The sequence below is a fragment of the Choloepus didactylus genome (assembly GCF_015220235.1).
Source record: "Choloepus didactylus isolate mChoDid1 chromosome X unlocalized genomic scaffold, mChoDid1.pri SUPER_X_unloc1, whole genome shotgun sequence".
Classification (NCBI taxonomy): domain Eukaryota; kingdom Metazoa; phylum Chordata; class Mammalia; order Pilosa; family Megalonychidae; genus Choloepus; species Choloepus didactylus.
In genome coordinates, this window is record NW_023637621.1 from 1,247,673 (window position 1) to 1,272,818 (window position 25,146).

At 43.6% G+C, this 25,146-nt stretch overlaps 1 protein-coding gene across 1 annotated transcript in view; it reads right to left on the reverse strand.

The window, feature by feature from the left end:
* Positions 1-25,146, reverse strand: part of DHRSX (dehydrogenase/reductase X-linked) — a 393,706-nt gene that overhangs the window by 320,538 nt on the left and 48,022 nt on the right. Inside the window, exon 3 of the mRNA XM_037824590.1 lies at positions 20,185-20,253. Within this exon, the coding sequence (XP_037680518.1) occupies positions 20,185-20,253 (69 nt within the window). The remainder of the gene's footprint in view (positions 1-20,184; positions 20,254-25,146) is intronic.

The following is a 25,146-nucleotide window of genomic DNA, read 5'->3' on the forward strand; positions in this document are numbered from 1 at the left end:
TTAGGGATAGGGGAGGTTTAGAGTTTCCTTTTCTTTTTTTCTTTTTTCATCTTTCACTTTATTTCTTGTCTGGAGTAATGAAAAGTTTCTAAAAATTGAACAAAAATTAAGTGTGATGGATGCACAGCTGTATGAGGGTACCCGGGGGCAAGTGATTGTACACTTTGGATCTCTGGATAATTGTATGGTATCTGAACAATCTCAATAAAAATGAAAAAAAAAAAAAAAAAAAAAACTAAAGGACAAATGGGGTGGGATGGGGGGATGATTTGGGTGTTCTTTGTTCACTTTTATTTTTTATTCTTGTTCTGGTTCTTTCTGATGTAAGGAAAATGTTCAGAGATAGATTGTGGTGATGAACGCATAACTATGTTATCATACTGTGGACAGTGGATTGTATACCATGGATGATTGTATGGTGTGTGAATGTATTTCAATAAAACTGAATTTAATTTAAAAATAAATAAATAAATAAATGGAAAATGAAAAATTACAGGAAAACTTGCAGCTTTTGGATAACAGCAGTAAGACCCTGAGATGTTAATTAATTAATTTAATTAGTGAATTATGGTGAACTTCATGGACTACCGTGTCTTATGTTCTCCTAATTTAAATAAAGAAGACACTGTAATGAAGACATTGCCAGTGAGAATAGGTAGCGACGATCTTGAAAGCCCACAGGTGAGTCGAACCAAACTGCAGGCTCTCAATCATAGGTACTAGGAAACCAGGTGTCATTAAGGGTATTCAGACAAGGAATTTCTCCCCAAACCATGAAAAGGACCTTGGTGAGGGTGTTAACCAGTCATTTGCATTTGCTCGGGGTCTGCCCGAGTTCTATCTAACATCAAGTGGCTCGAAGATACACCTTATAATCAATCAACCAACCCCAAATGTGTGCTATCCATTCTCAGCCTCAAATAACTGCTCAGAATGCCCCATTCAACCTCTGTCCACCTCCTAGGACTTCTGGGTACAAACCTGGCAAAGGTGAGCAGTCGGAATTACTCAGAACATAATGATACATTTAAAAACAACTCAGGATAAAAGTAAGTATACAGTATAATCTCTATCATCTATCTACCTAGCACCCAGCTATCTAGATAGATGTTAGTGAGCTACATAGATTGAGATGATAGACAGAGATGATACATAGATGATAGATACATAAATATAGCTGATAGATGATAAAGATGATAGATAGATGATAGATAATAAGTGATAGATAGATAAATGACAGAATACAGATAGATAGATGATAGATGATAGAGATTATACTGTATACTTACTTTTATCCCGAGTTAAACTGACTTTCCCAGGTGGGCCCTGTGAGTTCCGGGGGGCCGCTGTCTCGGAGTGGCCCGCTGGAGGGGCCCAGGCCGGAGTGTTAGAAACAAAAGGCCTGGACTCCAGATGGAGTCGCGAAAGCAGACCAAGCAGGTAGCGACAGAGAAAGCCCGCCAGTGGGGAGACAGTGCTGTGAACTCAGCAAAAATGCGCACACAGGCCGACTGACGCCCCAGGGACGGGGAGGTGACCCCGAAACGCAGCTGACCTCCAAAATGCAGCCTGCTCCAGCTTCACGCTTCACTCCAGAGCAGAAATAATTCATGAGCGACGCAGAGAATCCGGAGCTGCTGCCTTAGTTTATAAAAGGCGCACAGGTAGCCTAAAAAATGGAGAGGCGCAGCAAGCAGAAGCAAAACCGGCGTGAGAATTGTGTGCGCCCAAAGACAGGTTGGAGTCCTATGCCCTGTACGGGAGGGAGACGATTTGGAAAAGTGTCTTCGAAGATGGGATTAGTTAAGACGAAGCCAACTGGCTAGGCTGGGCCCTGACTCTCTATGGCTGGTGTCCTCCTTATATGGAGAGGAAATGTGGATGGACAGACACACAGAAGGAAGAAGGGCTTCCCACAGAGGAGAGGTTAAATTATGCCACAAACTAAAGAACACCAGGGCTGCCAGCCGTCGTCTTCCTTTCAGCCTTCTGGTCTCCAGAACAGACGGAGAATAGCTTCCTGTTGTTTGCAGAACTGGGGAAACTACTCTCCCCAACAACACTGTAAGTTCTAGAAGAGTGAGGGGTCCAGGGACATGTAAAGAATTGTTCCTTTAATAGCGACCGTTTTTGGGAAGAAGCCGCAGAACAAAGTCAAAAAGCAAGATGCCTTACAGGACTCGTCGGGAATTCTCTGGGAAGCTTCAAACCTGACAGATGCACGATTATTCTAATCATGAAGACGGTGGCCTGGGGCTGAGACCTGGCATTTGTGGCCAGTTTCTGCACTGCCCAGCCGGAGCGGCTCTTCTGACTTTTGATATTTCGGCATCTTACTGTGTTGCTCACGGCTTTGTCATTCTATTTGCCTCTATTTGGGAAATTTCCATGTATTTTGGAACGAGACATCCCTTTGTACCTGGTAATCAAATACATTAGCCCAGAGTGAAGAATACGTTCCTTTCACCCACATTTAAATCACATTTTTTATTAGCTGTAATTCTCTTTGTTCCACAGCATGATAATTTAAATCCTTGCTTTTTTGTGGAATGAAGCAGGAATAATTTGTTTGATGCATTATCAATCTCTCACTTTTTAAAGCAACTACTATGGACTGTTGGTGACTTCTCAGAGTCTTTTCAGTTTCTATTTTACTTCTGCACAGTTTTAGGACTTCCATATGCCTACTTCCTAAGTTTTACTTCATTCCCTGAGTACACAGCCATAATTTATTTTTATTATTTTTTGCGTTTCTTACCAGTACAAGAATATAGAATCCTGTGAACTCCATTACTATCTCAGCCATACCCACAGATGGTGATGCCTTATATTATTTCCTTGTATTTCCTGTGTATCATTTATAAAATGCTTTGTTACTGGAGATGAATTCATTCCCTGTCCACATGCTTCTAAACGTCAGCACTTGGAAGCGAGCATAAGTTTGGAATTACCTGGCAATTCTGTTTGTAAAGTTATTATTAAGAGGGGGGTCCTCCTACCTCACAGTCGCCAGACATCGAGGTTTCGGATGCAGGGAGTTTTGAAGCAGACCCCTGCCCGAGAGCAGAAGTTTACAGGAAATCCAGGATGTACAAGGGAGCCAAGATGTTCTGCAAAGTGAAAGACTTGGAGAAAAACGCTGCTTGCTCTGAGCCCCTGCCTGGTCCAGGCAGAGAGGGGCCTCTGGAACCCTCCAGAACCTGAATCGTGTTCCCTGCAGGGAGAGGTAAGGGCACAGCTGCCCGGCCCACCCCCGAGGACAGAGAGGGCTCCTCAGGACTGGCTGTCCCTCCAAGGGGGCCGAGAGACGTGTGGACAAAGCAGGCGAACCCTGTGGGTCGAGCTTGTGCCCGGCTCTAAGCCTGGCTGGGAGGGGTAGCGGACCCCAAGGTGGTCGATGGCTTTCTCAGGGATGCAGAAGGTGCTGCAGGTGAGATGGAGAGGGGGTGTATCCTGGTTTGCTAATGCTGCCCAAATGGATTGGCTTTTATAAAGGGGGTTTATTTGGTTACAAAGTTACAGTCTTAAGGCCATAAAGTGTCCAAGGTAATGCATCAACAATAAGGTACCTTCACTGGAGGATGGCCAATGGTGTCCGGAAAACCTCTGTTAGCTGGGAAGGCATGTGGCTGGGGTCTGCTCCAAAGTTCTGGTTTCAAAATGGCTTTCTCCCAGGATGTTCCTCTCTAGGCTGCAGCTCCTCAAAAATGCCACTCTTAGTTGCTCCTGGGGTATTTGCCTCTCTTAGCTTCTCTGGAGCAAGAGTCTGCTTTCAACGGCCATCTTCAAACTGTCTCTCATCTGCAGCTCCTCTCTCAGCTCCTGTGCATTCTTCAAAGTGTCCCTCTTGGCTGTAGCAAGCTCGTTCCTTCTGTCTGAGCTTATATAGTGCCCCAGTAAACTAATCAAGGCCCATGCTGAATGGGTGGGGTCACACCTCCATGGAAATTATCCAATGAAAGATCTCGCCCACAGTTGAATGATCACATCTCCACGGAAACATCCAATCAAAACTCTCCAACCCAATCAACACCAATATGTTTCCTGCCCACACAAGACTGTGTCAAAGATAATGGTGTTTTGGGGGACATAATACATGCAAACCAGCACAGGGTGCATTGGGCATTGGGCCAGGGGGCTGGAAGAGAGAAGCTCCTTTGATGGGGGTCTCAGACTCTCATTTCCCCCCAAGAATCAGGGTTAACCACTTGCCAAATCCCCAGAGAGTGAGCCCCCAGCCAGTGAAGCTTCACCCAGTCCTCTGCCTCCTCTCTCTCACCTGGATCCAGGTGCAGGTTCTCCCAGACCCTCATGGGTGCAGGGAGATGGGAGGGAGAGCAGGGAGGGACCCCTCCCCACCCCACCGCACAGCACCCCCGGGTCTGGGAGAGGTGAGCAGGCAGGTACCGGGGATGGATATGGTGAAGAGGGCAGCACACACGGACAGCACCCCCAACTCTTGGGCCACAACCACGTGTATGCTCTGATTTACCATCCTGACTGCATCGTCGGCTTACATACATGGTCCACTCAAAAGAGCACAAGAATGGGAGTGGAAAAATATTCTCCTGCCTGTTGCGCCTTCTGTGTCAAATTCACCTGGCGTTCTCAGACGCTGCAGGATGAGGGCACTGAGTCTTTCCTTCTCTACACGTGTCTTATTTATTTTAATGCAATTTTATCAATGAACCTATGGATTTGCATGTTGGATATATCTGGTTGGAGTCACTTAATTTGAAGAATCAAGAAAATCCTGAGGCTGTACAGGCTTGAAACTCAAGTCCCTCCAAGGAAGGATGGAGCAGGAGGTGCTCCATCGCCTTCGATGCCAGCAAAATTCTACAGAGAGGAAAGCGTAACCCAAAGACTTAAGATGCAGCTAAACATTTGCTTGAGTAAGCAGTAAGTGGTCGGAATCCTGAAGCACACAGAACTCAGGATATGCAGCTTTTGGGTAAAAGCCAAAAAATATCCCAGTGGGTGATGGAATCCGGTCAAGCATGAGATGATAGGAGGAGGAAGTAAATAGTCAAAATAACGCAAAACTGCGGACCCTGAGGTCACGAAATTGGAGGTAAGCCCAAAGCTATTAAAATATGAAACTCAAACTATTCTAAGAATCATGATTTCAAGTGTGATCAACTGTGGATCAGGAAGAAAACTATAAATAAGACAAAGAGGACGTGAGTTTTGGAGGGAGAGGAAGTAGTAGAGAAAAAATGCTCCAATTCGCCATTGCGGAGAGGACAAAGACAGTGAGTTCTGCCTAAAATTGAAATACGCTGAGTAAAAAAAGTGTGATTCTCAGCCAACCTTTGGATCATGTGGAAATAGATATTTGTTTGCATGTTGGGGATGGAGAATTGGAACCGGCTACAAACCCAGCAATTGAACTAGTTTAGTTACTTTAGTTCAAGGCCTTGTTGAACTAAAATTTGATTTCAATGATGTGCACATTATGATGAAGTTTTATAAAATCTCCATTCCCTTCTCAGGTCTGTATGTGACACGGTGAGAGGTCACGGCCAGGGCTCCTTTCCCAGGCGTGCGATTCACAGCAATTTTTCTGACTTGCGTGACTGCACATCATTTTGGTAAAAACCAATCCTGATTTTTAAAGATGTTTGACTGTGGAGAAGAGGGTGTTGGGGCTGAGGCTGGAGGAGAAACAGGGTGCAGGTCACAAGCCGGGGAGATGCACCTGCCCAAGGAGGAGAGAGGTTTGGGCAACCAGATGGGACCACATCAGATAATTCCAGCCACCCCAAAACACTCCAGCAACCCAGCCAGTGGAACCCACAGGTGAGCACCAGGGTTCAGAAAGGGCAAGGACGGCTCAAGGTCATGGGGCTGCTAAGGCTGACCATTCCAGGGTTTCTCCAAGAGAGTTCCCGCGTTCTGCCACCTATTTGGAGACTTCAGATGTTATTAATGACACACACATGTGTCTGTTTCAGAAAGCACAAAGCTGCAGCCCGGCCTCCACCCTATTCTTAAACTCTGCCTGTAATGGACGGGGAGCAATGGACAGTCCCCAGCTGAGGGGCAGCGGAAGTGGGAAAAGGCTAAATGAGCTCTGTGCACGCTGCACACATGATGTTCCCTCTTGGAAGCTCTGTTTGAATTTTAAGTTTTTCTTCAGGGATCCCAATCTGAGTCTCTGTCCTTTTCCACAGACGTGGTCCAGGCGTGTACATCTGTCTGCCTCTCTCTCATCCACAGATGGCCAAAGAGGACTGGGGTGCTATGATGGTTTGGAGCTGTCTGCACCCCAGAAAAGTATGTTCTTAAAGTTAACCCATTCCTGAGGGTGCAGACCCATTGTAAGTAGGACCTTTTGGTGAGTAGGATTGTAACTTAAGCTGTGACCCACCTCATTCCAAATGGGTCTTAATCTTATTCCTGGAGTCCTTTATAAGAGAATGAAATTCAGACAAAGAGAAAGACATCAAAGCAAGAAGCTGGAAATAAAAAAAACTTGGAAGGGCAGGGAGAGAGCAACAGATGCCGCCATGTGCTTTGCCATGTAGCAGAGGAGCCGAGGGTCGCCGGCAGCCAATCTTCGGGAAGAAGGTATCGTCTTGATGATGCCTAGATGTGCACATTTTTGTGGCTTCAGAACTGTAAGCTTGTACGCTAATAAATTCCCATTACTAAAAGCCAATCCATTTTATGGAATCTGCTTTAGGAAGCTCACACTGGACGAAGGCTTGGGCAGGTCGTGTGGACTCAGCATATGTAGCTGGGACTCACCTGCAGGGAGAAGTGTCTAGAGCCAACCCTCTAGAGCGTTAGCTGCAGGCTCCTGTCGCTGCATCTCTGAGTTTCTCCCCCATGACCCCGGGGAAGTGTGTCCCAGGACACACGCCAAACGGTGGGATCACACAGGTCTTTGACTGTGAGGTCACAGCTCACCAACAACCGAATGATTCACACTCAGTCTGTATCCCCAAGTCTAAGGAGCTGCTAAAATGCACGCCATCCCCACCCAGGAGCTTGCACACGCACACACACAATGGGGCCACCATCATTCCTTAACAAAGTCCTAATAAAACACGTACACTGTCAGTGATGAGACAGAACACAGTATGTGCATTTCTGGGAGCCAACGACGTACCCAGACGCCGCCACCCAGCAGCTCCTCGTGGGGGTCGCTCCCACCTGTCCTCTGGGCCCAGTCTGCACCCTGCTGATTCCGATCCTCACTTCGGTGACAAGGCTAAATGAGCCCGTGTGGATGCCGCACAAATGTGGGACATTCCCTCCCTGGAAGGATCTGGGGCTCCAGAGGTGAGAAAGTGAGCAAACGGCCCCAAATTTCACCCTGGCAGCCATTCCAAAAATTTTGGGTTCGTTAATTCTACTGGGAACTTTTAAAGGTGTGATGGATCACAGAAGCATAAAGGCATAAAGAGAGAGGCTGACATTAGGTGTAACTGAGATCTTGAGCAGGGTTTTCCTACAGGGAGAGGCAGAGACCCCAGTGGAAGGGGGCACGTGGGTGGCACTCACAGCAGATGGGCTCTGAGCTTTTTTTCCTTTCTACCGCAGAGAAAAAGCAAGCAAGCAGCCTGGATCTGGGTATCTATGGGCTCTGCTGACAAGGCCATTTTTTTCTCTTTTAGCAACACTCATTATTTCTTATCTGTTAAATAGCGCATACAATATGCGCCACTAAGACCCTTCCATAATCTTCTGGGTAATTAACTTGTAAAACATGCCAAGTCCTCATTATGTGCGGGATTGAAAAATGTCCCTAAAGGCTGAACTTGCAAAGCAGATTACACAGAGCCAGTAATCCAGCTCCAGCACTTCCTGGGTGTATCTCCCTGGGTGAGAGGGCAAGCTGGAGGGAAGGAGAGGCCCCCAAGCTTGCTACGTAGAGGGAGAACACAGAGGGTGTCAATATCCCCAAGGCACAGAGAACACCTGGGACTGGAAACAGGGCGGAATGACAGGTACAGGACAATCAGGACAGGGAGGAAGAGTACAGAGGAGGTGAGGGGGTGTGGGAAAGTCTACCCCAGGAAGTCCGCCCCAGGAAGTGGGAAACAGGGTCAGGACCCAGAAGTCCAGGGAATTCTGTGGATCTCACTTTGATGCATTTAAAACCCAAATACCTGCGTATTCCTCGTCTCAGGAGGAGCCAGTCACCCAGCCTCAGGGGGTGATCCAGCAGGAGGTGACTCAAGACTTTGGCAAGGCAGTTGCATGCCTATATCAATCAATTCCCCCCAAAAATTGAAAGCAGGAAATCAAACTCTTACATATACATGGAGGTCCACAGCAGTGTTATTAGCAATAGCCAAACAGCGGAAAGAACCCAGGTATCTACCAACAAATAAACTGACAAAACATGGTATAACCTTACAATGGAATATTATTCAGCCACACGGTGGATGAACCAACCTCAAAACCATTATGCTGAGCGAAAAACGACAGCTGGAAAAGGGCAGATACGGTGTGATTCCATTTATACAAAAAGTCCAGAATAAGCAAATTCATAGAGATAGAAAGTACATTAGTGGTTGCCAGGGGCTACTGGGGGGGGGGGTGACTGCTGAGGGATAGGGGTTTCCTTTCGGGAGGATGATAATGTCCTGGAAAGAGATAGAGATGGTGGTGACACGACATCTTTAATTTATGTAATGTTGCTGAATCGTTCACTTTAAAACAGTTAATTCCATGTTGTGTGAATTTCACCTCAGTACATTATTTAAAAGTATATATTTTGGAAAGGAGTCAAATCAGAGGGGCCCTTCATTTTGGGTAATATGAGGGGGATCTGATAAACAGTGGAGGTGTTAACTGCAATTCGTCCTCTTTCTGTAAACCCACCTATCACCATGGAATTCTGTATATGAAGACGATTGGTCATAAGCATTTAAAATCCTGTAAAAAAGAAGGTTTTTCTCCTTAATAAAAATAGTCAGGTAGGTCTGGCTGTATCTGCCAGGTGAGTAAATAGCACTAGGGATTCCCTCAAACCACCCCTATGTACAAGGAGATATAAGATGGCTTTTCATGACTCGTCTCTAAAATGGATTTTTTTTTTAAATTCAATTTTATTGAGATTGTTCCGGTTTGCTGAAGCTGCCATTATGAAAAATACCAAAAATGATTTGGCTTTTATAAAGGGGATTTATTAGGTTACAGATTTACCGTTCTAAGGCCATAAAAGTGCCCAAACTAAGGCATCAACAAGAGGACACCTTCACTGAAGAAAGGCTGATGGCATCCAGAACTCCTCTGTCAGCTGGGAAGGCACGTGGCTGGTGTCTGCTGGTCCTTTGCTCCCAGGCTCTGGTTTCAAAATGGCTTTCTCCAAAATGTCTCTGGGCTTCTGTCCCTCTTAGCTTCTCTCTCTCAGCTCCTGTGCATCCTTGCTTGTTCTCCCAGGGCATTTCTCTCTAAGCATCTGGGGGTCCTCTCTTAGCTTCTCCAGGGCAAACTCTGGGCTTCACCTCTTAGCTTAGCATCTCCAAACGTCCTTCTGTCTGCATTTCCAGCATCTCCAAGCGTCTGGGTCTGTGTGGGCTCTCAGCTCTCTTAAAGATTCCAGTGATCTAATTGAGATCCACCTTGAATGGGTGGGTCACATCTCCACGGAAATAATCTAATGAAAATATCCCACCCATAATAGGTCTGCCCCCACAAGACTGGATTAAAGGAGCATGTCCTTTCCTGGGGTACATAACAGTTTCAAACTGGCACAGAGATATATTCACATACCCTAAAATCATCCAAAGTGTGCAATCAGTTGTTGTGCATTCATCACCACAATCAATTTTAGAGCATTTTCCTTGCTTCAAGAAAAAAATTAAAATAAGAATAAAAATAAAAGCAAAAAAAAAAAACACTTAAAACATCCCATACCCCCCCCATTATTAATTTACTTTTTGTCCCCATTTTTCTACTCATCTGTCCATACACTGGATAGAGTGTGTGTGAACAACAAAGTTTTCACAATCACACGGTCACACCATGTAAGCCACATAGTTACACAATCATTTTCAAGAATCAAGGCTACTGGGTTGCAGTTCAACAGTTTCAGATATTTCCTTCTAGTTATTCCAGTACACTAAAAACTAAAAAGGGATATCTATATAGCATATAAGAATGTCCTCCAGAGTGACCTCTTGACTCTATTTGAAATCTCTCAGCCACTGAAACTTTATTTTGTAAAACAGAATTTTAAAAAACATTCTCACCCCTATTTTTACTGTTTTTCCACGGAATTACCTACAAATAAAAGGGTCATTCTGTAAGGTGAGATGCCCAGTGACCGTATGTCCCAAAAAACCTCAGACCAAAAACCAGCTGTAAGATGGCAAATTTAGAAAGTCCCTGCCAGGCTGGGCTTTCTTATCAACCTCTTTTTGATGTCCCTAAGACGGACAGCTGAAAGTGCATGTATCAAGTAAATGCTCAAAACCTGAATGTACAAACAAGTGGAGGCAGGTGTCCGATTGGCAAAGCCCATGCCTGGGGTGGTTCATTAGGCAAACGACAAAAGGCACTTAAAACCCAGAGGTAAACCCGCCCCACACACCCTGAGCGTGTCAGCATACATCGGGCCACAGAGCTAAGCAAAAAGTTAGGCAGGGAAATAAAACAAAAGGCTGCATTCATCCCAAGGTGTGACCTGCCAAATATTTCTCGGTGTTTCCAGGTAAGAAATGTAGCTCAGGACATGGGGCTCTCAGCTCTCTTAAAGATTCCAGTGATCTAGTTAAGATCCACCTTGAATGGGTAGGTCACAGCTCCATGGAAACAACCTAATCAAAATATCCCACCCACAGTTAGATGAGCCAATTCTAACTCAGACGGCGAAGCATTTCTACCTAGAGATATATCCCAAGAGACAACACCTAAATCATCAGGCACATTTCGTGCTTTCGATTCCTTTCAGGCCAAGACGGTTTCCGAAGCAGAAAAAGTGGCCTAATTACAACCTGAGTTAACAGTTCAACGAGGAAATCCCATAGCGGGGGAGACGGGAAATGGGGCCACCCATATATGAATGGTGGAGGCACAGTCCACAGCAGTTTGCCCATATGTACTGAATACCTTTTTTTTTTTTTTTTTTTTTTTTTTTTTTAAATCATCATTTTATTGAGATATATTCACATACCACGCAGTCATACAAAACAAATTGTACTTTCGATTGTTTACAGTACCATTACATAGTTGTACATTCATCACCTAAATCAATCCCTGACACCTTCATTAGCACACACACAAAAATAACAAGAATAATAATTAGAGTGAAAAAGAGCAATTGAAGTAAAAAAGAACACTGGGTACCTTTGTCTGTCTGTTTCCCTCCCCTACTTTTCTACACATCCATCCATAAACTAGACAAAGTGGTGTTTGGTCCTTATGGCTTTCCCAATCCCATTGTCACCCCTCATAAGCTACATTTTTATACAACTGTCTTCGAGATTCATGGGTTCTGGGTTGTAGTTTGATAGTTTCAGGTATCCACCACCAGCTACCCCAATTCTTTAGAACCTAAAAAGGGTTGTCTAAAGTGTGCATAAGAGTGCCCACCAGAGTGACCTCTCGGCTCCTTTTGGAATCTCTCTGCCACTGAAGCTTATTTCATTTCCTTTCACATCCCCCTTTTGGTCAAGAAGATGTTCTCCGTCCCACGGTGCCAGGTCTACATTCCTCCCTGGGAGTCATATTCCACGTTGCCAGGGAGATTCACTTCCCTGGGTGTCTGAGTACTGAATACCTTTTAAAAGCATATTCTTTGAACTCAATGTTTCCACTTTTCAGAATATACCTGCAGAGGCGGGAAATGGGCATGCATTCGAAGATGCAAAGACTGCTGCACCAAGCACTGACAGTGCTTCCCATCAATGAGCATTTAGGTAAGTTTGGTATAGTCAACCAATGGCAGAGAATGCACCCAAATAAATAATGACTTCTATTTATTAACCACGAAGATAATTAGACAAAATGAGGGAAAGCAGGATGCAATGCAGCAGAAAGAGCAAGATTCCATGCTCCTTAATGGACATGTACTTGAAACAAGGGGAGAGCCAGGGCCAAGCGTCTCCTTAGGATTTGAAAGCTACACACATTTCCCCTAGACTAAGAAGCCCTACTGCTCTCCCCAGCTCTTGGGGAATTCTCAGATGTCTTAGGGGAAGATGGGCTCCCCTCTAACTCTTTGTCCCATTACCGAATGAAGAAGAAAGGGTAAACACAGCACTTGGCTTTCTTGCTTCCATCATGTCATGTTGCCCGAGACATGGAATGCCATCCGTGTCCTGGCAAACACGCACTCACCTGCAGATGTCCAGGAGACAGGACTGGCTACACCAGTACCAGGACCAAAAACCAAAGTCCAAGCTGCTGAAACACCCAGGGCCATTAACACCTGCCGTGTCTCCTGGCTGCCAAGATGCTTGAGCCTTTTTCTCCTTGCCACTCCTTTCTCGTTCCCTTTCTCTGGCTCCTTCTCGTCTCCAGGGGCTTGTCTATATCTGGGTTTTGAGTTCAAATTCCAATTTCACTACTTAATAATTGCATAATGCTGGGCACCTTCTTTAAATTCTCTGTGCCCCAGATTCCTCCACTATAAAACGGAGATAATGATACTATCTAACTCATCAGGGAGGAAGGAATGAGTAAATGCATGTAAAGAATTTAAAACTTTACCTGGTACATAGCAACACAAGGGTTAGCTATTCTTATAAATATCACTGTTTCTAACCCAAAGTGGTTTACTGGTTTCTTTTCTCAACATCAGTAGGTTATCAGAGAGCAACGACATGTCCTAGTTTGCCAACGAGAGTCCCGAGGTATCTGGCTTTTCCCCTAAGGCATTTAGCAGCTTGCAAGACATGTGGGAGTAGAACCCAAGCAGAAAGGGCCAGAGACATGAGCTGAGGAGTCAAAGGTCAGAGTTTGGGATGACAAGGGCAACTGGAGTGGTGGGGTAAAATCTCAAAAAAGGGGCTGCAAGGGAGGAGCCCCAAAATCTGAATATAAATGCCCTTTGAACCCTTGGCTGATTACTGAACTGTACAGGCACAAGGGATTCCAAGCAGAACACAGACAAAAAAAATACTGCTGGAAGGTTGAATGTGCTGGACAAGCAAATTTCAGCATCTGCCCAGTGCTGGGGAAACAGGATGACATTTGAGTCTTGCAAAGTTGGAACTGCAACTTTGGTTGACGTCTTGGATTCTCACTTGACTCTCAAGATGGGGTATGCCTCAGGAAAAGGGCCTTGTCTTAAAATGAGGCCCAGGAGTGATCCTGTAATAAATTCACCACATCTGGAACAAAAGCCAAGCTTCCACGAGGTCAACGTAATGTGCAAGGAATATCATTGCCTCCTAGAAAACTTCAGCATAATTCAGAGAAACACAACAGAATTCAAAGTCTCTGCAACCTGTTATCACAATGTCTAGTGCATGACAAAAATGACTAAACATGTGAAGAAACTGAAATATGTAACTGGTAGCCAAGAGTGGGGAAAAAAAGTCAATGGAAAGAAACCAAAAGAAGACACAGCAGTTGGAATTAGCAAAGACTTTAAAATAACAGACAAATTAAAGAGTCTACAAGAAAAGATGGATGTAATAGGTGAAGAGATGAATATTCTAAAATGGAAGAGTAAAATTGCTGAAAACAAAAATTCCTTGAATGGTATGAAAAGCATTTTGGACACAACAGAAGAAAGATTTGGTGAACTGGAGAAAGTTCAAAAGAAATCATCCAAGTGAAGCAAAGTTGAAAAAAAAAATGAATAGGGGCTGAATGAAATGTGAGACATTTACAATCATACATGTAATTAATTGCAGTGGCAGAAAGAGAAGATGGAAAGAGCAAGAAAAAACTTGAAGAAATAATGGGTGAAAATTATCCAAATTTGGTCAAAAACATCAACCTCCAGATAATCCCAAAGTAGGATAAACATGGGGTGCAGGGGTGGGAGTAGAATATACACATAGGTACATTATCAAACTTCCGAAAACAAAAAACTTTAAAACATTTTAAAAACATGAAATGGAAAAAAAAAAAGAAAAACAAAAAAAAAAAACACCGAACCCACATTATATTCAGGAAAGACTGATAAAAATGATAGCTGATTTGTTCAAAATAGTCGAAGCCAGAAGTCAATGGAAGAACAAGTTTCAAGTCCTGGAGGTGGGGGGGGGGGGGGTTGCTTTCTTTCAACCCAGAATTCTATTTCCAGTGAAAGCAGATTTCAAAAAAATGAAGGCAAAATAACATTTTCAGGAACATGAAAGTTGCGGGAATCTGCTTCTAGCAGACTCTCAGTTAAAGAAATGCTAAAGGAAGTTCTTCGGTAGAAGTTAAATGATACCAGATGGAAGTTTAGATGTATGGGAAGGAACGAGGAAAGTTGGAATCTCAAGAGGACCGGGCCCTTCGTGACCCACAAAACACTTGGGAACATGGAAATTCTCAAACCCCACTCTCTGGAGGGAGTCAGATTTTGCTGCACAAGGAAAACCTTTTAAATAAAGGCATGAAAATGTGAATGCTTCTCTACAAGGCATAATGTCACCTTATTGAGTCTCTCTTGGCTATAAGAGTTTCAAGTGGAATCTAACAGATTTGTAACTTGCTAGAGAGGAGAGTTTCCCACACTAAAAATCATGTGCCACACCAGAGCTGAGAACCCGGAGGAGAGAACTGCAGGGTCTTGTAAGATAGGGGTGGGAAAAAGCCTGTGCCAATCAAGCCACTGATCCACATGAAATCATCCCAGACATGTCAGAGAAACATTGATCTTTTATGGGGAACGAGAAGACTCTCACACAATAATTGGAATCTTACTGAAAAAAAAAAAAAAAAACTTCCTTACTACAAGTTTATTTCAATAGCAACTAAAGTTTACTTTATTTCCCCCAAGGGGAAAAATATTATGAAAATAAAATTTCAGAAACATTTTTTAGAGAATATGTGGGTGATATCTAATTACCTAGCTAAAAATCACAGACAACTTGTGATTTACTCAAAAGAACTGATCAAAATGAATTTCCCCTGTGATGACTGCATCTCCACTAACGAAGGGAAAGCAACAAGGCAAGCCAGGAGAACACAATCACTGACAATTTTGTGGACAGTGAAAATATCAAGTAAATTACAGGTCCAGGAAGAAGAATTTTGCAGGAAATATGAGAATAAAAACTCTTCCTTGTGGATTTTAAAAATTCATTTAAGTATTTATAGATTGGCTCCCAAAGAGATCACTGAGTGCTTCAAAAGGTTAAAATTAATCAACAGCCCTGTGAAATGAAGAGCCCTTAATATACGGAACACAGCGAGCGCTGTAATTGCAAATTAAATATTCACAAAGTGCCACATTATTTCTCCCTGTCCCTCAGAAAGACACAGTGACCTTGTAAGCCAAGAAATGCCCACACGAATGATACATATTGTATGATTCCACTTACATGAAATATCTAGAATAAGGAAATTCTAAATACAGATTGTAGGTTATAGTTTACTGGGGGCTCAAGCAGTGGGGAAGGGATGTTAATGCTTAAAGAGTGCAGAGCTGCCAAAAAAGTTTTGGTGATGGATGACAGTGATGGTTGCACAATATTGTAAAGGTAATTAATGCCACTGAAAAGTGATACACTCAAAGTGGTTAAAATGGCAAATTTTATTATATTTTTATAATAAAATGTGATTATAAAAAATTGCAATAATTTTTTGAAAACAAATGGGCAAAGGACTCGAATAGACATTTCCCCAAAGAGGATATACAAATGGAGTAAGCACATGAAAAGTTGTTCAACGACATTAGTTCATTAAGGAAATGAAAATTCAAACCACAATGAAATACTATTTCACACCCACAGGGATGATCATTATTGAAAAAAAATTACTCATAGGAAATAATGTCTGTCTATCACCTATGTTTGCATTTCTAATTACGGGTTCGATCAAGATACTAAAGCAAAAATGAATTAAAAAAAGAACTGTAATATGAAAAATGAAACAGTCAACGAGGGCTATTTACTATTAAATGAAGAAGACAGTCCTTGAAAATATACCAGACCTAACTAAACATCCAGAATATTGTTAAAACTTCCCTTGGGAATACATAGCATTCATTGTTGAGCAATAAATCAGGGTGCCAAGTTCATTACAGAAATTAATGCTCAAGAACACCCCACAATCAACACTCAAATTATAGGTTTTCCAAGTTCACCAGGTTCCATAAGGACAGAGCCTACAAGTAGAAAGAAAATCTTAGGCATCTACCTGCATCAGGATTGGTCTACATTTAAGATATGAATCTTACTCTTTGTTGATAAAGACTAGTAGATGCCAATCCAAAGCATCTATGTGTATATCACAGACAAAATCTGTGACTATATAGCAGTCAGGCACGGAAGGAAATTTACTTGTTACCCACTACTGCCCTCAAGAAGCTGTAATTTGAGAGGGGCTGGTAGATGGGGAGAATGGATGTTTCCAAAGAGAAATGACAGCCCGCTTCAGAGGCACACAGAAAGCAGAGCAGAGAACATTCTTGGGTGAGGACAAGAGTTGATCCTTTGGGTGAGGACAAGGGTTGTTTTCCCCTGACTCTTATACAGAGTACATTTTCCCGCTTCATAATCAGCAAAGACGCATGACTGCAGTATTTTGTTTGCATGACAAATTTAAGTATTTTACATTTCATTGTATAACCTGAAAACTGAGATTCACAGAGAGGTCTTTCCAAGGTAAAAAATGCCTAGCAAATAAAAATTGACTTCCGTGACGACGAACACACTTATGAAGACTCGAGCTCTGTTTTCTTTCAATAAAAGAAAACCGGCGTTAAGAACGGGATAAATGCACATTAGTGAAAGACCTAGGCCCTCTTTGCAATAAAGATGGTACGAGATACAACTGGCAAAAGGACGATAGGAAAGATCTAGATTAGACATGAAGAAACTCTTAATGGTGCAAATTATACAACAGTGTCATGGAGAAATGGACTCAATTTTACTTCTTAAAGAAGGGGATGCACAACACCTTTCCAAGTTGTTAACATTTACAATTTAGAGAGGGAGGGTATTTAAGGCTTGTACAAGTCTATGATGAACTTTGCAAAAAAAAAAAAAAATTACCTCCTTTTTGTACTTTTAAGAATATTTAAATCATTATCTCTTCCCATTTTGGTTTATTAGAACATTATTCTCATATCACGCCTTTTTGTTGCTTTGTTGTTGGGTTGTTTTCTGTTCGGTTGGTTGGCTTTGGGGAAATTAACAAGATGACTTGTTTTCCGAAATGAGAAAGCTTTCGCCAGCCTAGAATTACTCAAGACCAATAAAAGGCTTAGCACAATGAATAAGTGACGAAAAGGTATTAAAACTCATCCCTGGAAAATCCCCCGGTTGGGAAATCAGCCCAATGGCCTCGTTCTGACAACACACACAAATATAGAACCCTGAGAGTGGAATTAGTTGTCGGTTTGCATGCATGTACCGAGAAATGATCTCAATTGACTGTGACTTCAAAGGTGGAAGATGCCATAAAGTGGAGAGAGAGAGATTAAACCAAGAGCTAAGGAAAAAAAAAAAAAAAAAAAAAAAAGATTAAGCACAGATAAGGAGAAAGAGGAAAATAAAGCAGCCCAGGGAGGTGTTAGGCATTTGAAATAAATAATCCTCAGTAATTGCATTCTTTGGTAATGTTGTTGGGATGTGTGCTTACCTGTTTAACAAAAAATAAAAGGACCACGCAGCTAGCATTATGCAATGCAGGAATCAAGGGACACAAATAAGTGGGAAACACAGTGGGCTGCCCATGGCCCTGTGCTGAGTTGAGTAACTGGGATTTTGGGGGGCAGACTGGAGGCTACAGCAGGTGTGGAAACTAGGCTCTGGAGACTGGCCGTGTTTGGGGGACATGAATCTAGGGGAAGGGTGGGTTGCCAGGGGCCCCCTGCCCAACAAGGAGATGCCAGCTCCCCTTGCTTGCAACATGAAGGAGCTGTCGGCCAATGCCGAGCCCACGGGCAGTGGGTCCCACCACACAGGGGGTGGGCTCTGGGGTAGCTGGGACACCCACTCCGGGGAGTTCCCGGGCCTGGATGTAGATTCGGCCATGGGGAAGCCAGCACTACTCGGGTTTGTCCACCGACACCCAAGCAGCGGGGAGCTCAGATGTGATCGTACAAGCTGGGGGTACACAGGGGACAGAATTCCAGGCCTCATCTCCTGCATGAACCAAATACCTGGGTTGGCACAGCCAGGGCCTGCTCCTCAACCCCATGGGAGTGACCCCACTGATGCTGGCTTTGGTGCCAAACAGCTGGGGCTCGGCCTCCTCTCGCCAAGAACGCACAGGCCTGCTTGCATGTGGAGCCAGGAAACGGGAAGGGGCAGCCAAGGAGAGCCCCCAGCCAGGCGAGGTTCCTGCCCAAATCTCCGAGCCCATGGTCAACGGGCAGCTCCCCCAGGAGTTGACTTCACAGCTCTCCTTCATGTCACTTGACAGAAAGGAAAGCAGAGGCCAAGTATTGGACGTGCCCCCAGCTCCTAGGAGACGGCGAGCTGCTCCCCATAAGGGACGCTTCTCTTAGGGGACTGGACTTACTCTTTGTCCTCACTGCCCTCCCCATCTTATACCACATCTACAGCCGGTCTGAGTTCTTTCCCTTCAATCCGACGGTTTCCCACACCCAAACCTAAAACTCCACATGCAGAACGAAAGAAATGAAAAAAGCATCTGGAGAATGTCCTTTCCGCCAACACATCAGGGATATTACAGCCTAAGATTTGTAACACAGCCCAAAACAATCCTTTGCTCTCTTCTTCATTAGGTTTCTAACGAAAGTAAGTTTTTCTGAGTTATCTTCTCAACTATCTCTTTTTTTTTAATCCATTCAGATGTTTTTCAAAAGACATGAAAAAGGAGCAGGAGATTTATCAATTTCCATGAGCATTCTCCTGAGCTCCAGAAATGCTGGATGAATGTATTTATTATGGCACGATTCTTAAACTGGAGTGTGGGTGGGTATCTTGGGGGTAGGGAGCTTGCTAATTCAGCCACCACTGAGGGATTCCAATGCTCGGGTCCCGAGTGAGGCCTGGGAATTGCATTTCTAACCTGCTCCCAGGGGATTCTGGGATTCTGGACCCCACCTGGAGAATCGCTGTATTGGAGGTGCAGAAACCCCTGTCCCCTTAAACCACTGCAAATGAGGCGGGGGTGGGTGGGTGATTGGCTGTTGCAACTGGAGGCAGGTAATAAAGGGGATTAAACACACCCCCATTCAGCATGGCTTAGTCCTGCACATAAAGCTCATTGGGGAGGGGGGGGGGCCCTAGGAGCTCATTCCCAAGACAGAAGGGATTCTACAGCACAGGTAGTTCCGGAGAGCTCAGTTCCAGTGTTTTCCAGCCTTTGACAGAGGACTGACACGTCACTTAGCATGACGTTGGTGGAGAATCACAGGGCAACCACCAAGAGCACTCGGCTCTCGTGTCTTTAATTCCCTTTTGTGGATAAATTAGAAGGAACCCAAGTAAACGAGCACAGAGATGAGATCTGCCTTGCTTCTGGGATGCTCTCAAAACACCCTCTTGGATCCAAGGGGTTCCAACAGCAGGTGCATGCATTTCCTTTCTTGCAACAAAAGGCTCCACATCCAAGCATTGTTCAGGAAGCATCTAAGAGCATCTGGGGTCAGGAAAAGTATCAACGCGACTTGTGTATGTTTCTTAAAAGGAATTAGCAGGGGCAGCTCTGTGGGATTTGCTCGGTGACCCATCTGAAAATCTTACAGTCGAACATATTCCTGTTTGAAGTATCTTAAGTCAAGAGCCTCCAACCAGCTGGTTCCCCGGCCGTGTGCACAAACCACGGTCCCTGCTGGGTCCTGGGGATTAGCGAGGAATGAAATCGGGTCCAAACACTCGTTTCATGAGGACTGTGGGCTCCCAGCCCACCCCAGTGGAGGCCAAACTAAGCCACTCTCTTAACGTCCCCATGGCCATTTCCTTCGCTGCACTGAGGATCAGAAAATCCCAAGAGAAAAGCACAAAAAAGCAGAGGCGTTTCCCCCAAATGCCACTGGAAATAAGTTCACCATCCACCCTCCCTTCCTAACCCACAGCTCAGCCATGAACACCAACTCAAACCACGTCTTCTAAGAAACGGCGCCATTTTACTCTGGAGCAGTACCTTTGTCGTTGAGCGTCTCCTCCTTTATTTTTCTTAGAACTTCTTGGGCTTTGCCATCATTATTTCCAGCTAAAAGGAAAAGGAAAAGTGAAATTACTGGGAAGGTCATCCAGTGCGCTGGTTTGAATCTATTATGTCCCCCACAAAAGCCACGTTCTTTTAATCCAATCTTGTGGGGGCAGGCCTATTATGGGTGGGATTTTTGATTAGGTTGTTTCCATGGAGATGTGACTCACCCAACTGTGGGTGACACCTTTGATTAGATTATTTCCATGGAGGTGTGACTCCGCCCATTCACGGTGGGTCTTAATTACATCACTGGAGTCCTTAAGAGAGCTCAAGAGCCAACACAGATGCTGACAGCTGAAGAAGTTTGGAGATGCAGACAGAAGGACGTTTGGAGATGCTAAGCTAAGAGATGAAGCCCAGAGTTTGCCCTGGAGAAGCTAAGAGAGGACAACCTGATGTTTAGAGAGAAATGCCCTGGGAGAACAAGCAAGGATGCACAGAGGCTGAGAGAGAGAAGCTAAGAGAGACAGAAGCCCAGAGACATTTTGGAGAAAGCCATTTTGAAACACAACCCAGGAGCAAAGGACCAGCAGACGCCAGCCACGTGCCTTCCCAGCTGACAGAGGAGTTCTGGACGCCATCAGCCTTTCTTCAGTGAAGGTGTCCTCACGTTGATGCCTTCGTTTGGACACTTAATGGCCTTAGAACTATAAATTTGTGAACTAATAAACCCCCTTTATAAAGCCAATCCATTTCTGGCATGTTGCATTCTGGCAGCTTTAACAAACCAGAACATCCAGAAACTATTAAACCCAAAGGAAAAAAAAAAAACATTTTCTTGAGAGGGAAAATGCAATCCTGAAATGTGCTCTTTATGCTTCACATTTTCGAACAGCATTTAATTATCAGATCAATTTTAGCTGATTCAACTGATCCATTTAAGATGCATTTTCTTTATCCTGAACTGACAAAAGGCATGAAGTTAATCTGACATTTTACATTCAAATAATTACACACATGAGAAGCACCTGGGTCCAATCAAGATGGGAAAGCCGAGAATAGCAACGTAAAAATGTTCACAGAAACACCAGACTCGAAATAGAACTGTCCAGAAAACTTTTAGTGTAGGCATACCCCTCCATTAATGGACAAACTGTTCTATACAAATTATCACGGAATGTCCCATCGCTGTTTTCAGAATCTCCTATTCCATCATCGGTGCTGTTATGAAGAATCTCAAAGTGAGGCTCAGGAATGCTAGTTTTGAAGCACGTGTGCAAGTGCTTTGTGTAAGAGGGATGTTTCGTGTAGAAAAGACTAGGGAATCTGCAGTTCAATGACGCTCATAGGATTTCTTTCATGTCTTCATTATTGAATATGCGCTGGAGGTGAGGCCAGAGTTTGAATGCTGTCTTCATCGTTTTCTGCAAACGTATTTGACCAAAGATACCTCGTTTTAAGGTGAGCCTGACGGGACCGCTTCTTACAGGAAAGATGCTCAGGGAAAGGCAGATTTTCCAACGGCTGAAAACTCGTGCACACCTGGCCACAAAGCAGCTTCCCAGGCTCCTTCCAGGGTGACCCAAACCCGAAATTCCCTGCTGCTGTGAGTCATGGCGGAGTGAACAGATAATCGCCAAGCAACCCTGCTCATAGGCAATTCCAAATGTTGTCTGAATATATTTCCTTTAAATGACATATTCCAACTAACAAGCAATAGACCCTGCTATTTTATTCCGCGTTGTTTATCCTGCATTATTTATTCTGTATCATTGCTTAATTTTCAGACTGCTCCTACCAAAAAAAAATTTCTAAGCAATTTCAGCAAGGAGCTAAAAAATATGATAGTAGAGTCAGTGAACATTATGAAATTGGAAATGTCATGGGCTGCAGTTGGAGACATCTAAGATAAATATTGCAAAGCCCTTCCTTTGGGGATGACCAAAAGGAATATATAAATTGTCACTTCTCTGAAGAAGTTCAAAGGTACAGAAATCAAGAAGATGAGGCTGCAAGCATAATTTGCACCTCCAGTTCTTTTGAAGAAACAGAACATTACGCAGTTATTGGATTTTTGTTTTGAGGATCTGCTTGCCTTGGGGCAGGGGGCGGGGGCAGATGTGTAAGGGAGAGATGGAAATCTTGTTTTCTGTTTCTAATACTGCAATTCTAGGCATCAAAGACAAAAATTAAAGGAACTCTGCAGTCAAGATGATTTTTATGTTGGGGCCATGTATATTTATGTGCTTATTTCTGAAATCCCATGCACTTCTTTTTTTTTTTTTTTCAGAGTTTTTCATCTTCCTCCCATGCACTTCTTAACAATTAAATGGCAATGTGTGGCTGGACTGCCTCCTAGCGTCAGCCCTCTTGCTATGGAGGGGTGGCATGATGGAGGTGGGATAAAGTGAGAATGAAGGCCCAGGGTCCTGCTAAGGACAAAACTGAGCACTGAACAGGGGGGATGTACCAGTCAGGCTTTTCTAGAGAAACAGAATTAACGGGATGCAAATGTGTGTGAATAGATAGATGATTGATAGATAGATAGATAGGAAGATACATAACAGATAGATACATAGTTACAGATAAACAGATATAGATAGATGGTAGATAGATATAAATAGATGATAGATGATAGAAGACTGATAGATGGATAGACAGATGATAGATAGGTGGATAGATGATAGATAAATAGATATATACATACATACATAATAGTAAGATAGATGATAGATACATAGATATGGATAAGTAGATAGATATAGATAGATGGTAGATAGATGACAGAGAAAGATAGACAGATAGATGATAGATAGATAGATGATAGATAGTTGATAGATAAATAGATACATACATACATAATAGAAAGATACATGATAGATATATAGACATGGATAAGTAGATATAGATAGATGGTAGATGACAGAGAAAGATAGATAGATAGATGATAGATAGATGATAGATGATAGATAGTTGATAGATAGATAGACACATACATACATACATAATAGAAAGATAGATGATAGATATATAGATATGGATAAGTAGATAGATATAGATAGATGGTAGATGACAGAGACAGATAGACAGATAGATAGATAGATAGATAATAGATAGATGATAGATGACAGATAGTTGATAGATAGCTACAGATGATAGAGTAAATAGATAGGATATAACTAGACAGATAGATGGTGATATATTTTACGGAACTGGCTCCAACAATTGTGGGGGACAGGCAAGTCCAAATTCCACGGAGCAGACACATTCCAGTAAGAGTGATTTTGAAATCTTGGGTCCAAAATCTGCTGGGGAGACCAGCAAGTGGAAACTCAGAGAGGCGTGGAGAGTGTAGTCTTGAAGCAGAATTATTTCTTCTCCTTCTCCTCCTCATCCTCCATCTCCTCCTCCTCCTCCTTGTCCTCCTCTTCCTCCCCCTCCTCCTCCTCTTCTTTCTTCTGAGACCCTCAGTTTTTGCACAATGTCCTTCACCTGATTGGGTGAGGCCCACCCACATTACGGAGGGTCACCTCCTTTACACAAAGCCAACGGATTGTTGGTGCTCATCCCATCTACAAAATATCTCCACAGAAATGCCTTGACTAGCGTGTGATCAAACAACTGGACACCACAGCCTGGCTAAACTGGCACATAATACCAATCATCATGAGAGAACTCACCCTCTGATGAGCAGCTCTCTCTTCACATTCCGCAGTCAAGTCTGGACATGAGACTTTGGGAATGCACACAAGGCACGGCCAAGCCCTGGGGACAAGGAAAGTGGTGTGGGCCCAGGTCTCCGTGCACTCCCCGCTGAGGACACACGATGCCACTTTCCTTGACAGAGGTTGCCTTCCACAGCTGCCTCCTAGAGCTGAAGGGAGGGTCCTCAGAGGCCCAGGCTCACTCCCACCATCACCGAGAAGCCCCCGTGTGCCAGGACAGAAGAGTGCTGCTTCCTTGGCGTTCAGGGAGTGAAATCTTACATGTGCGCACTTCCCAGTGATCAATAATACAAAGTTTAAGGGGCAACGAGTCATTTTTAATAGCAGGTGCAATTCAAGAAAACTTCAGAGATACAGGTTCTCTTCCTGTATTTTAAGGATCCAAAAGAAGAAATATAATTTCTGCTTGTTTGAAAACACAAGGAAGGAAGGAAGGGAGAAGGAAGGAAAGAGGGAAGGGAGGGAGGCAGGGAGGGAGGGAGGAAGGAAGGAAGGAAGGAAGGAAAGGAGGGAGGGAGGGAAGGAAGGAGGGAAGGAAGGAGGAAGGAAGGAAGGAAGGAGGGAAGGGAGGGAGGGAAGGAAGGTAGGAAGGGAGGGAGGGAGGGAAGAAGGAAACAAGGAAGGAAGGAAGGAAGGAAGATAGATGATGATTAAGAGTCTAAACCAGGTGACTGCAAACTATGGTGCCTGGGACAAATTGGACCTGCTACCTCTTTTTAACATAGCTTTACTAGAACACAATAACACCCATTGGCTTTTATTTGGGGTACAGCTGTTTGGGGGTGACATGGACAGAGTTCAGAAGTCCTAATAGAAACCATATGGCCTGCAAAGCTAAAAATATTTACTATCTGGTCTATAAGAGAAAAAGTTTGCCAATTCATGTTCCAAACCTTAGATGACAGTCACTAACAATTATGAAGAAAGAATGAACCCTCCAAAAATAATATTTTGAAACAATAAGAACTAAAATATCGTTAAAAGATAGGAATTGAATAATTGATGTAGTCATAGTTAACATTAATCTGCTTTGGTTGAACTCAGGTTTTAATCTCAATTCTTTAGCAATAATGGATTATTCTTTAAATATTAATAGCTTTAAAAATAAGAAATTGGATGTGGAATATACCCATCTCTTATTTTGTATTTAATATAAAAATGCATTAAGTTCCCAACCATAATTATTCATTAAGCAACGATGAATCAAATTGTCATGGAAAATGAAAGA